At 33.8% G+C, this 13,809-nt stretch overlaps 3 protein-coding genes across 3 annotated transcripts in view; 2 read left to right on the top strand and 1 right to left on the bottom strand.

Moving 5' to 3' along the window:
• The first annotated feature begins 1,374 nt into the window (after positions 1-1,374).
• Positions 1,375-2,409, top strand: LOC135140847 (CD2 antigen cytoplasmic tail-binding protein 2 homolog). The gene has a single exon (XM_064071558.1). The coding sequence runs from the start codon at positions 1,411-1,413 to the stop codon at positions 2,356-2,358; it is 948 nt and encodes a 315-aa protein (XP_063927628.1). The 5' UTR covers positions 1,375-1,410; the 3' UTR covers positions 2,359-2,409.
• On the bottom strand, positions 2,363-4,723 carry Etf-qo (Electron transfer flavoprotein-ubiquinone oxidoreductase). The gene is made up of 4 exons (XM_064071557.1): positions 4,604-4,723; positions 4,227-4,328; positions 3,866-4,177; positions 2,363-3,818 (listed from the first exon to the last, which is right to left on the bottom strand). The coding sequence occupies exons 1-4, from the start codon at positions 4,635-4,637 to the stop codon at positions 2,461-2,463; spliced, it is 1,806 nt and encodes a 601-aa protein (XP_063927627.1). The 5' UTR covers positions 4,638-4,723; the 3' UTR covers positions 2,363-2,460.
• A 5,587-nt stretch (positions 4,724-10,310) lies between these two features.
• Positions 10,311-13,809, top strand: part of LOC135141008 (rod outer segment membrane protein 1-like) — a 15,287-nt gene continuing 11,788 nt past the window's right edge. Inside the window, exon 1 of the mRNA XM_064071793.1 lies at positions 10,311-11,177. Coding sequence (XP_063927863.1) covers positions 10,585-11,177 — 593 coding nt within the window. The 5' untranslated portion in view covers positions 10,311-10,584. The remainder of the gene's footprint in view (positions 11,178-13,809) is intronic.

Genomic DNA, 13,809 nt, shown 5'->3' with positions numbered 1-13,809 from the left:
TGAAGACAATTAATGGTGTACATAAATCAGATGGAGTGATAACATTAAAACTAAAAATATAGAAGAAAAGATAAATGTATTCATCACAAATAATGAAAATTTTAAGAAATCTTGACAAATCACCTGAACCATCATGAAGAAAAAATGATAAAAAAACTTATAGAGAAATATAAAAATATATTTGCAAAAGACAAATACGATATAGGGACGGTAAAGGATTACGAAGCCAGAATAGATCTCATAGTAGATAAATATTGCAGTAAGAGACCATATAGATGCACAATTGAAGACAAAAATGAAATAGAGGAACAAATTTCTAAACTACTCAAAAGAGATTTAATCGAAGAATCATGTAGCCCTTTTGCAGCCCCAGTAACACCAGCTTATAAAAAAGATGAAAACAAAAAATCAACATTATGTATAGATTTGAGAGACCTGAATAAGATAATAGTTCCCCAATCACAACCTTTTCCATTCATCGAAGATCTAGTAATAAAAACAAGAAATTGCAGATACTTTTTGAAACTTAACATTTCTCCCCTAAAGGATAATTTGATTTCAACGAAATTTTCCGGTTTCAAGAAATTAGAAAAATGTTCTTAGGGAAGATAAATTTTTATAATTAATATGTACCGAAAATTTCTATTATTCTGGAACCACTAAATAATTTATTAAGAAAAGGTAAAGAATTCACCTGGTCTACAGAATGTCAAAAAGCCTTCGAATATATGAAGAATTTCCTCTGCCAGCAGCCGGTCTTAGCTATTTTTGATCCGGAATTACCAATACACATTTAAACAACCACAACTAAATAATAATTCGGAGATAGAAAAACCAGTAGCATACTTCTCCAAGAAACTTAATGAATCTCAGAAAAGAAAGAAAGCTGTTCACCTAGAATGTCTAGCAATAAAAGAAGCAGTACAGTATTGGCAACACTTGCTTGAGTTTTGTAAAAAACTTCTAAAAAATACCCAAAGGAATTTTGCCACATAGACATAAAACAAACGCAAAGCAAAATACTAACTTACTATACGGCAGAAGATATATCAAAAAATATCGAAAAAGCTTACAAAAATTGCGAAATTTGCATACATAACCGACTGAACCGAAAAAAATTAGATGTATTAAGAATTGGACCTTACAAAATCCTAAGGAAAATGTCAAATTCTATATACGAAATTGTTTTCTACTTTCGTGAACATACTTTGTCAATTTTTAATGCCCTCTTACGTTTCAGCTGTCTGAATAGTTAAAGTTCCCGCCCAATTGTCCGTGACGTCACTACTCAATCGTCAGAAAACGTCCGCGACCCGCTCCACCGCGAAAAAACGCCTCCCTTCTATTGACTTATCGACCCGTTCCCCGCGCACGCGCACTGCCGCCAGTTTGCGTCGATACGTCAAGAAAATGTCAAAACGAAAACTCAACGAACACAATTTCATTCAAACCAAAAGGCGCCTCGCCAGGCCCGACGCCAAAAAGCACTCCCTCGACTCCGACGAGGAGGACGACCACGATGACGCCGACAACGAGCTCAACGCCGACGACATCGAGGGCGAGGAAGAGGGAATTTCGCGGCAAGTCGAGGGGGTCCGCATGACCGCGTTCAACATGCGCGAGGAAATGGAAGAGGGCCACTTCGACAAAGACGGCCACTTCATCTGGAAGAACGAGAAGGAAATCCGGGACAACTGGCTGGACAACGTCGACTGGCACAACATCCAGAACGAGGACAAGTACCAGTTGGACCCCGACGACAAGGGCTTGGGGGACGAGAGCGACTCGGACTCCAACGACGAGTTCGACGAGCTGGGGCTGTACAAGAAGATGCTCAAGTTCATGAAGCCGAAGGAGACGGTGAATAAGACGATACGCAGGTTAGGGGGGGACAACACGAAGCTGTCGAGTGTGGAGCGGCTGAGGCGGAAGAAAGCGGGGACGTTGAACGAGAGTCAGGATGTGGTGGACATGACGGAGTTTGCCAACACGATTTTGACGAAAACGGGGAACATGAATGTGTATCAAGAGACTTTTGAGGAGATTTCGAGGAAGGTGGAGGATAAGGGGAAGCCGAAGAGTGAGCCGGTGTTGGATATGTATGCTGATGATTTTGAGAGTAAGGAGAAAGAGAAAATTGAGGCGTCTTCCGTGACTAAGACAGGTAAAGAGACTGACTTGATGTGGGAGTTCAAATGGGAACAAGATAAAGACGAAATTCAGGGTCCTTTTGGTACCAGTCAGATGATAAAGTGGGCGAATGAGGGGTATTTTAAAACGGGAGTGTGGGTGCGGAAATGCGGCGAAGAGTCGAATTTTTATACTTCAAATAGGATAGATTTTGAGTTATATCTTTAAGCACTTTCATTGTTATAAAAGTTTTATTATATCAATATAGATAAAAATTAACGATAATTTCATCAATCCTGAGCTGTACAAGTGTAAGGCAGTTGTATAAAATTACATTCCGTTGTAGGCGGGGCCGCCGCCCCCCTCTGGAACGACCCAGTTGATATTCTGACTTGGGTCCTTGATATCACAAGTTTTACAATGTATACAATTCTGAGCATTGATTTGTAGCCTTTGCCCATCTCCACTTTCAAGAGGGACAAATTCATAAACTCCAGCTGGACAAAACCGACCTTCAGGCCCATCAAACACCCCTAGATTCTCTTTAACCGGTACTGTATCGTCCTTGAGGGTTAAATGTGGCGGCTGGTCACCCTCATGGTTGGTCCCTGTTAACGCCACAGACGACAGAAGATCAAAACTAATCTTACCATCAGGTTTTGGGTACTCAATAGGAGTGCAGTCTTTTGCAGGCTTCAGTCTTGTGTGATCAGGAGCACCATGTTTCAAGGTCCACGGTTCTAACCCACCCACAACAATGGAAAAACCACTGTACATAACCCCACCATACATCCCCAATGGATTATGGAAACTGGGCCTTATATTCCTCACCCTCTTTAAATCTTTCCAGATGAAACTGTTTTTAACTTTATCTGGATAACTTTTAGGTTCAAAACCCTCAGTTTCTTGTTTTTCGCTATTAATAGCCTCATACACGCTCTCAGCAGCCAACATTCCACTCTTCATAGCATAGTGGGTGCCTTTTATTTTTGGAACGTTTAAAAACCCAGCGGAACACCCCACCAAACACCCACCAGGGAAAGTCAATTTGGGTATGCTTTGAAAACCGCCTTCATTTAAAGCCCTAGCACCATAAGCTATCCTTGTACCACCTTCAAAGTAATGTTTGACACTTGGGTGGTGCTTGAACCTTTGAAACTCTTTAAAAGGGCTCAAATATGGGTTAGTGTAGTCCAGCGCTACCACAAAACCCACAGCAATAAGAGGCGTTTCTTCATTTAAATGGTACAAGAAAGAACCCCCATACGTAAACTTGTCCAAAGGCCAACCCATGCTGTGTTCCACGCGTCCAGGAACATGCTTTGATGGTTCAATTTCCCAGATCTCCTTCAACCCTATACCATAAGTTTGTGGCTCACTGTTCGCCCTCAAGTTAAATTTGTTGATGATTTGTTTGGATAGGTGGCCATGGCAGCCCTCTGCTAATATGGTGGACTTAGCGTGGAGCTCCATCCCTCGTTCGAACGTGTCTTTGGGGCTGCCGTCTTTAGCAATCCCGACGTCATTCGTAGCTACTCCTTTGACGCTACCGTCGGGGTGGAAGAGGACTTCAGACGCGGCATACCCGGGGTAAATTTCCACCCCTAAAGCCTCCGCTTGTTCACCCAGCCACTGCACGACGTGCCCCAGACGGACTATGTAGTTGCCGTGATTGTACATAGGGGTACCTAAAACCCACCTTAATTACCAAAACTGACACTCGGCTGAGTTTTACCTGGAAGCACAGGCACCGGAATTCTCCCACTAGCTGTCAAAATACCAAACTTATCCTCTTTCACCGGAGTCTTCAAAGGCGCCCCCTTTTCCGCCCAGTCAGGTATTAGTTCGTCAAGGGCAGTCGGTTGAATCACGGCCCCAGAAAGAATGTGGCCCCCGACTTGAGAGGCTTTTTCCACCACGCAAACTCGCAACTCTTTGCCGTCTTTTTCGGCGAGTTGCTTAGCTCGAATAGCGGCGCTCATACCAGCGGGGCCCCCACCGATTATGAGAATGTCGGTTTCGTCCGCAAATCGCTCCATATTGACCTCTATCAAAAAACATTAATACTACTGACGGTGGAAACCTGGAAAACTCACCTTTCCATCGTGGGTCGTTGTCTCGAGGCACCACCGTGTAATGGGTCGTGATTTTTGGAAACTGGTCCGAGTAACATCGCGACAAAGGTCGAAAGGTCTTGACTAAAAAATGGATTGCACTTTGTATCAAAACATATGGGTCCAAAGGTCGCGCTCACAAATGTACACCAAATTTGGACGATTTTAGAGTCTGAGGATGAAATGTTGGTCAAGTTTTACCCAGATTTATTTATTAATTACAACCAATTTTAAATTGGTGAGGAATTTTGGAAAAAAGTTGACATGTACGTAAATCAAGTGAGCGGTTTGGGGTTTTTTCTGTCACAAACAACCAAATGTCGGTTGCTACGGATAAATATGGGGAAACTAAGACTTACCGAATTTTAAAGTTGTAAACAAATTTATTGCCATGTTGACCTGTTTGTACCTGGGTTAATTAAATTTTGACATTGTTATTCGTAAATGACAGCTCATGTCATCACAAAATTTGAGAGTTTTCGGTTACAGGAAACGATTTTACCGACAAGCGATAAATTCCCTACATAGAAAGATACGCATTTATCAAGAATCACTGAGCTCTGAAACCATTATTTACCGTTTTTTCTGGTGATCAGTTATTAATGAGGAGATTAATGCATGATTTATGTACGATAATCGTTTTTTAAATAAAGGTTATTAGTGCACGATTTTAGGCAACCAGATATACACCTCCCAACCTAAAATGTCATTTCTAAACGTCAAACTATTACTATTTATTCCTGCGAATGCAAATACAATTTTTTAAATTTACAATTTTTTTTAGAATTTGTCTGACGGGTTGACTTCCTCGAATTTCCCAAAAAGCTAAAAGGGAATTGAATAACAACTTCGAAATTTCGAAAAGATACATTCGAAAAAAATATTACTTCGTGACCATAACCATGCTATATTTTTGGAGTCACGTCGGGATCTATATCTCTGAACTCAATCAAACTTTTTAGATGACTTTTTCAAAAATGAAGTTTCCCATTATGTATTCGTATTACCTCCTCTATGCAAATTTCGACCCATTCTCGACGATTTTCGAAAATTAACTAAATACTTCCATGTAGATTTTGGGTCGCAGAAGTCACTTCTGGCTTCATTTCTTCGATAACCTAAACCGTTTTTCCAGAATCGTCAATTGAAATATCGCAATTTTTATAAATAAAAAAAAAATTGAATTTCCCACCGAATTTTCCGAAAATATTGCTCCGTTACCATAAACATGCTATATTTTTGGAATCAGCACGTCGGGATATATCTGAATTTTTTCAGAATTTTTAGACAACTTTTTCAAAAATGAAATTTTACACAATGATAGTACTTGCCAAATAACCTACCCTCTAAGAAAATAAAAGGAGGGTGGGCCAGGATAATATTTGCCAAAATAAGACTCATTTTGACAAATGACTAATCTTCTAAGAAGAGGTACTAGCCCCACCCACCCACCCCTTGTTTTCTTAGAAGAGTAGGTCATCTGCCAAAATCAATCTTATCTTGGCAAACATGAGGCTGATTTTTGCAAATCACATATTCTCTAGGAAAATAAGGGTGGGAGGGCGGGGCTAGTACTTGTCAAGATAAGACTGATTTTGGCAGATGACCCACTCTTCTAAGAAAGTAAAGGGTGGGTGGGCGGGGCTAGTACTTGTCAAGATGAGACTGATTTTGGCAGATGATGAAAAATTTAAAAATCAAAAAATGACAAATTGAAAAATCGGCAAAATGAGAAATCGTAAAATTGTACAACTGTATAATCGGAAAAGCAAAAACTGAAATATCGAAAAATTGAAAAAAAACATCTTATATATCGAATTCGAAATTCCAGTTTTAATTTTTTTTTAGTTTTTGGATTTTTCAACTTTTGAATATTTCATTTGATAATTTGTTTGACAATTTTGCAGTTTTTAATTCCAATCTTTTGATTTTTCAAGTTTTAACTTCACAATTTTTGAATCTTTTGATTTTTAATTTTTCAAGTTCTCAAGTTAAAATTTTTCCTTTTCACGGGTTGTCATTTTTCGATTTTTTAACTAAAAGAACAAATTTATTCGAACCGAAATCTTGAAAAATTGAAAATTAGGAACAAAATTTTCAGATGTTTTAAAGTTCCGGTAAACATGGCAAATCGCTGATCAAAATTGCTTTTTACTTCCTTCCAAAAACTCGGTGACAAAAAATCAAAAATCGATAATTAAAAAAATAAACATCTATATTCTCGATATTTTTAAAAATCAAATAATTGAAAATTCGAAAAATGCCAAAATTGTAAAATTAAAAAATCGAAAGTTTTTTAAGTTGTCCAGAGAAATCAAAAATCGAAAGACAGATCAAAAAATTGAAAATTTAAAAAGCGAAAAATTGAAGAATTCGAAAGTTGAAAAATCGAAAAACTGAAGAATCTAGTAGTTCGCACTACGATAAGACTGATTTTGGCAAATGATCTACTCTCTTAAGAAAACAAAGGGCGGGTGGGTGGAGCTAGTAATTGCCAAAAAAAGTCCAAAGTTTAAAAAACGAAAAACTGAAAATCGGGAAATCCAGAAGTCGAAAAATCGTAAGTTTAAAAAATCGAAAAATTGAAAAATCAAAAATCTGAGAAATGGAAAAATTGAAACATCAAAAACCGGAAAAATCGCAAAATTGAAGAATTGAAGAAGTGAAAAATCGAAACTTTGGGAAGAAATGGGAAAATAAAAAAAAAGATTACTTCAGAAATCAAAAAACTGAAAATTTCTGTTTCTCGATTTTTAAGGTTTTCGTTTTTTCAATTTTTAGATTTGAAATTTGAAATTTTTCAATTTTTCGATTTTTTAAGTTTTAAACTCGGCCGATTTTTTTGTTTTTCAGTTTTTCATTTACTAAATGTTTCAATTTTTCGTTTCATCAATTTTGTTATTAGAAATTTTTAGATGTTAAAATTTTTCAGTTTTTCAATTTGAGTTTCTCTACTTTTTATTTTTGATTTTTCATTTTTTAATTGTTAGTTTTTCATTTTTCATTGTTCGATTTTTATCTTTCTCGATTTTTCGATTTTTCGCTCCATCAATCTAGTTTTTAATCTTAAATTTTTCAGTTTCTCATTCTCTGATTCGACAATGTTGCATTTTTTTATTTTTCAGTTTCTGGATTTTCACTTTTCCGATCTGAAATTTTTTTCGATTTTTTTATTTTAAAGTTGTAGACATTTGCGTTTTCGCTTTTTTCAATTTTTCGATTTTTAAGTTTCTCTGCTTTTGCATTTTTCGTTTCTCCAATCAAGTTTTCAGTGTTGAATCTTTCAATTGTTCGATTTTTTTAATTTCACACTTTGGAAATTTTTTTATTTTTCAATTCTTCAGTTTTTAGATCTTACATTTTTCTTTTTTTTTGGTTTTCAATTTTTCAGTTTTTAACTTCTTTAATTCTTCGATTTTACAATTTTTTCAATTTTTCCATTTTTAAGTTTCTCTGTTTTTAATTTTTCGATTCATCAGTTTTTAGATATCTTAATTTTTCGGTTTTCAATTGTTCAATATTTGAGTTTCCCGATTTTTTAATTCTTCATTTCTTCAATCTTGTTTCCAATTTATAATTTTTCAATTTTTCAATTTTTTGGCTTTGCAGTTTTTAATTGTTTGATTTTTCAGTTCCTCGATTTTTCACTTTTCATGTTTTCAATTTTTCGATTTTTAGAGATTTTCATCTTTCGGTTTTTTTTTCAATTTTCCTTTTTTTTAATTTTTCTATTTTTTTTTTCAAGTTTTCAATATTAAATCTTTCAGTTTTTCTATTTTTTTAAATATTCCAGTTCTTCAATTTTTCGAATTTGCAGTTTTTCGATTTTCAGTTTTCTTTTTAGTTTTTCAGTCTTTGATTGTACAATTTTGTATTTTTTTTATTTTTCAGTTTTTGGATATTTGCGTCTTTCGCTTTTTTTCAATTTTTCGATTTTTCGTTCCTTCAATCAAGTTTTCAATCTTAAATCATTCAGTTGTTCGATTGTCTTAATTGCGCAATTCGATTCTGTTTTTAGAGTTTCCAGTTTTTCACATTTTCAGTTTTCAATTTGAAATTTGTAGATTTTTTATTTTCAATTTTTCATTTTTCGATTTTTCATTCCTTCAATCTACTTTCCAATTTGAACTTTTTAATTTTTCAATTTTTCGATTTGTAATTTGCAATTTTTAGGATTTTTCATTTTAAAGTGATCGATTTGTCCATTTTCGATTTCATTTTTTTGAATTGTGGTTTTTCGACTTTTCAGTTTATACATATTTTCGTCTTACGATTTTTTAAATTTTTTTATTGAGTTTCTCGATTTACCGATCTTTTGTTCCTTCAATCAAGTTTTCAAGTTTCTAGTTCTTTCATTTTGTCGTTTCGTCAATTTTTCGATTAGAAATTTTTCAATTTTTAGTTTCTTTATTTTTTTGATTTAAGAATTTTTTGATTTTTCAATTCTTAGATATTTTAGTTGTTTTCACTTTTTTGGCTCTTGAGTTTCTGTTCTTTTAATTTTCCGATTTTTCATTTTTCACTCCTTAGTTTTTCACTTTTCATTGCTCGGGAAAGAAATGGGAAAAAAAGATTACTTCAGAAATCGAAAAACTGAAAATTTAAAAACGTCAAAATTTGAAAAATTCAAAAATCAAGATATTTAGAAATCGTAAAATAATCGAGGATAAAAATTGAGAAATTGTATCATTGAAACATCGGAAAATTGAAAAATCGAAAAATAACAAAATGGAGAAACCGAAAATTTAAAGAATGGAAAAATTGAAAATTTCCAAAATTGAAATATTGAAAAGTTGAATCATCTGAAGTTGAAAAATCGAGAAATCGAAAAGCCGAATAATCTCAATAGTATATTTATAAACCACAAGTTCAGGACTATGTTACTTTTTAACATTTAAATATCATTTGCTTTCAATAACTATAAATTGAAAAATGTCCAAAAACTCGGTGACAAAAAATCAAAAATCGGAAATTAAAAAAATAAACATCTATTTTCTCGATATTTTTACAAATCAAATCATTGAGAATTCGGAAAATGCCAAAATTGTAAAATTAAAAAATCGAAAGTTTTTTTCAGTTGTCCAGAGAAATCAAAAATCAAAAGACAGATCAAAAAATTGAAAATTTAAAAAGCGAGAAATTGAAGAATTCGAAAGTTGAAAAATCGAAAAACTGAAGAATCTAGTAGTACGCACTACGATAAGACTGATTTTGGCAAATGATCTACTCTCTTAAGAAAACAAAGGGCGGGTGGGTGGAGCTAGTATTTGCCAAAATAAGACTCATTTTGGCCAATGACCTACTCTTCTAAGAAAATAAAGAATATGTCATCTGCCAAAATCAGTCTTATCGTCGCAAGTATGAGACTGATTTTTGCAAATCACATATCCTCTAAGAAAACAAGGGTGGGTGGGCGGGGCTAGTACTTGTCAAGATAAGACTGATTTTGGCAGATGGCCCACTCTTCTAATAAAATAAAGGGTAGGTGGGAGGGGCTTGTATATTTATTTATTTGATAAGTACTAGCAAATTTCGACCCATTTTCGACGATTCTCGAAATTTAACTAAATACTTTTTCTTGTAGATTTCGAGGGCAGAAGTGACTTGCGGCCTCATTTCTTCGATAACTTTAACCTTTTTTCCAGAACTAGATAATTAATTCAGTGCATTGAAATATCACAATTTTTAAAAATCTCAAAAAATTACCTATTGAAAGAAGATCTTGCGTCATTTTTGCAAGTAGGTGCATGTTTTCGAGTTCTAAAGTTGAAAAATCGAGAAATCGAAAAGCCGAATAATCTCAATAATGTAAACCTTGATGCAATGAAATTCCTCAATGGAAGTAGACTCTCAATGGAACAGGCACTGACGCGATATCATTAAAATAGGAAAAGTTACACGTAATAAAGAGAAGTTTGTTAAAAGACGGCAGAGGTTAATCGCTCCAAATGGCTACATTGAAGTGGATTGAATTATTGACAAGTTGTTAAGTGCTGGTTCAAGGGCAGACGGTGTCGGCGTTGGGGCTGTATAAAGGTTTGCAGCAAGTAAGGAAGACTATGGAGGATGCAATGAAAAAAAGACCCTAGATTCAAGAATGAAAATTGGGATAGGTTTTTGATGGAGTTGTTTGTAATTATGATACACAGTACAATACTTCGTGAACAAGGAACAGAAACGGGAAGAAAGGAAAAGTTGAAGCAGTCATCCCTCCGGAAGAACTTTCCACTTCTTGACACCAACATTGACATTGTTGAGCAAAAATTGCATTGCTAAGGGACGGAATGGCGTAAAGCTGTCTAATAACAACAAAAACAATGTCGTTTTTGATTTGTCAGTGATGTCTGACACTGACACCCCTGCAGATCATGAAGTGGTGATAAAAAACGGTTTTTTTGTCCGCGTGATTGCCTACCGTTCAATTAAAATAATCACAGCCCTTCTGCTCACATTTCTCGTGATCGATGTTCTCTACTCAATCAAACTTTTCGTTTCTGCCATACAAATCAGGAGTCATCTTGGTTATTATATTAATATGATTTCAAGCGGTGGTGATACTTTACCTAGTTTACAAGCAGTTCCTGTTTTATTTTTTTTTATAATTAATTTTGTGATGGCATTTTTTGTGTATTCGGTGTTCGAGCAAAGCCCCAGGGCTGATTTAAACAGGCTTATGTATTTCGTGATTATGCTCAGTTTTGTGCTGCTTATTATTATCCTGATTATTATTATATGTGTAATAGCGCATGCATATAGCACACATGAGAAGCTTCACGATGGAATTGTCACCGCTATGAACCATTATTTGAACAGCACGGTGTATAAATCGCAGATTGATCGGTTACAAATAGAATTTCAGTGCTGTGGAAGCAAGAAATATGATGAGTGGTATACTGTGAAGTGGATGGACCCCAGTCTGGAACAAGGAGCCGGGTTAGTACTATGTTGTATAGTTTGGGAAATTTCATTCTACAGTGGTACAATCGCACGCAAATGTTTTGAGCCTATGGGCGGATCATTTTTGCCGGTCGTCACCGAAGGAGGCGGTCCAAATCGTCCAAGGACAGAGTTGGTAGGTGGGCTCAAACTACAACGAAATTTACGTGTTGACCAAATTCTTACCCTGAATTAGTTTTAATTTTATAAATACTTACTCTTAATTAGTTTTAATTTTATAAATGCCCTATCTAAAATGTTCAGAATATGATGAGTCTAATTGCAAAACTGAATATTTTGAAATCTTGTCAATTAGTTATAAAAGAAAAACCTGTCCTGCTCTAATAACATCGAGAATATGCTCAAAATCACACTAATATTCTATATTATTAAAGTAAGTCACGGACATTTTTTGAAGTGTACTACATTTCAAAAAGCAAAAAAAATGTTCAGTTTATAAACTTCTTAATTTTGGTTTAAAGTTTATCAATTATCATATTTGACGCTTTATTTTGAAATTTTTAAATGGAACGAAAGTCGAAGAATACTTTCAAAGCCACGATCAAAATGTATTTTCTTATCTTCGCCAAAAAATGCATGACGTCATCGTAAAATTTGATATGATGAGTCTATACCTTTGATTTATCATTGCAGTAATATTTTTTAGATTTACTTATACAGCCTGTCTCAAAAAAAGGTCACTTCGATTTTCGATTTTTCGTTTTTTCGACCAACAGTTTCATCGAATTAGATTTTTCAGTTTCCATTTTTCTATCAACTTTTCGATTTTATTACTTTCTAATTTTCTGATTTTTCAAATTTGCGGTATTTTGATTTTTCGAGTTTTCAGTTTTTTCGGTTTTCGATTTTTTAGTTTTTCGTTTTTTTTTGATTTTTCGATGTTTCGATTTTTTAATTTGCCATTCTTTCAGTTTTCGATTTTTCGTCTTTCCATTTTTAGATTTTTTGATTTTTCTGTTCGTCAGTTTTTAGACTTTGCAATTTTTTGCATTTTTCGATTATATTTTACTTTCCGATTTTTTTGATTTTTGAATTCTCGATTTTACGTTTTTAATTCTTCGATTTCCGATTTTTCAATTTTCCGGTTTTTTAACTATTCTGTTTTCGATTTTTCGATTTTCCATTAATCATAAAATTTTTCGATTTTTCGGTTGTTTTATTTTTCGACCTTCAATTTTTCAACTTTCGATTATTCGATTTTCCATTTTCTGATTTTACGATTTTTCGATTTGCCATTTTTCGATTTTGGTTTTTCCGCTTTTGTGGTTTTTCGATTTTTCTGTTTGTTTCAGTTTTTATGGTTCTGCAATTTGCAGCTTTTAGATTTCAATTTGGTGATTTTCCGATTTTCCACTTTTCGATTTTTTGATTTTTCTTCGAGCGTCGTTTTTTCGATGTTCATTTTTTCGATTTTTAGGCCTTGCAATTTTTTTACTTTTCGCTTTTTCGAGTGTTTGTTTCATCGAATTTTCGAGTTTTCGATTTTCGATTTTTCGGTTTTTCCATTTTCCGATTTTCGATTTTCCATGTTTAGATATTTTTCGATTTTTTTTTATTTTTCGATTGTTCTGTTTGTCAGTTTTGACACTTTGCAATTTTTACTTTTCCACTTTTCTATTATTTTAGTTTCGGATTATTCGATTTTTGAATTTTCTTTTTTTTTTAATTTTTCGATTTCCGATTTTTTAAATTTTGCGATTTTTCGGTTTTTTAATTTGTCGATTCTCGATATTCCGATTTTCGATTTTTCGATTTCCCAATCTTCGATTTTTCAATTTCCAGTTTCCGATTTTCCACTTTTTGATTTTACGATTTTTCGATATTTCTGTTCGTCAGTTTTTAGGCTTTGCAATTTGTTTACTTTTCGATTTTTTGACTATTTTTTTCCAGTTTTTTGATTTTTGACTTGTCGACTTTTAGAGTTTTCAACATTATGAATTTTCGAATTTTCGGTTTTCCTATTTTTCGATTTTTGATTTTTCCATTTTTCGGTTTTTTGATTTTTCAATTCTCGGTTTTTCAATCTTGCAAATTTTCGATTTTTCAGATTTGTGAATTTCCAGTTTTTCGATCGACCTACGTATTAGATTCATTGAATTTTCGATTTTCGGTTTTTCCATTTTTAGATTTTTGATTTTCCAGTTTTGCATTTTCAGATTTTCTGTTTTTCGCATATCTGATTTATCAAATTTTCGATTTTTCGGCTTTTCAATTTTACGATATTTGATTTTCGAATTTTCGATTGTTCAGTTTTCCATTTTTCAGCCTTTAGACTTCAATTTTTTTACTTTTCGATTTTCCAAATTTTCGAATTTCAATTTTCAGATTTTCGATTTTTCGATTTTCTTTTTAAATCTTTGAATTTTTCGGTTTTGATTTTTCGAATTTTTGATTTTTAATTTTTCCATTCTTCGGTTTTTAGACTTCAATTTTCTTTCTTTTAAATTTGTCGATATTCTATTTTCCGCTTTTCAGAATTTTCGATTTTCAGTTTTCAGACTTTCGATGATTAGAATTTTGGATTTTTCAGTTTTATGATTTTTCGATTTTTAGAAAATTTGAGTAGTCGAATTTTCGATTTTTCAATTCATCGATTTTTCCATGTTCA

The sequence above is a fragment of the Zophobas morio genome, unplaced genomic scaffold, assembly GCF_036711695.1.
Source record: "Zophobas morio isolate AGI-343-1 ecotype UQ-CSIRO unplaced genomic scaffold, CSIRO_AGI_Zmor_V1 ptg000041l, whole genome shotgun sequence".
NCBI lineage: Eukaryota > Metazoa > Arthropoda > Insecta > Coleoptera > Tenebrionidae > Zophobas > Zophobas morio.
This window is presented reverse-complemented; position numbering and strand designations above follow the sequence as displayed.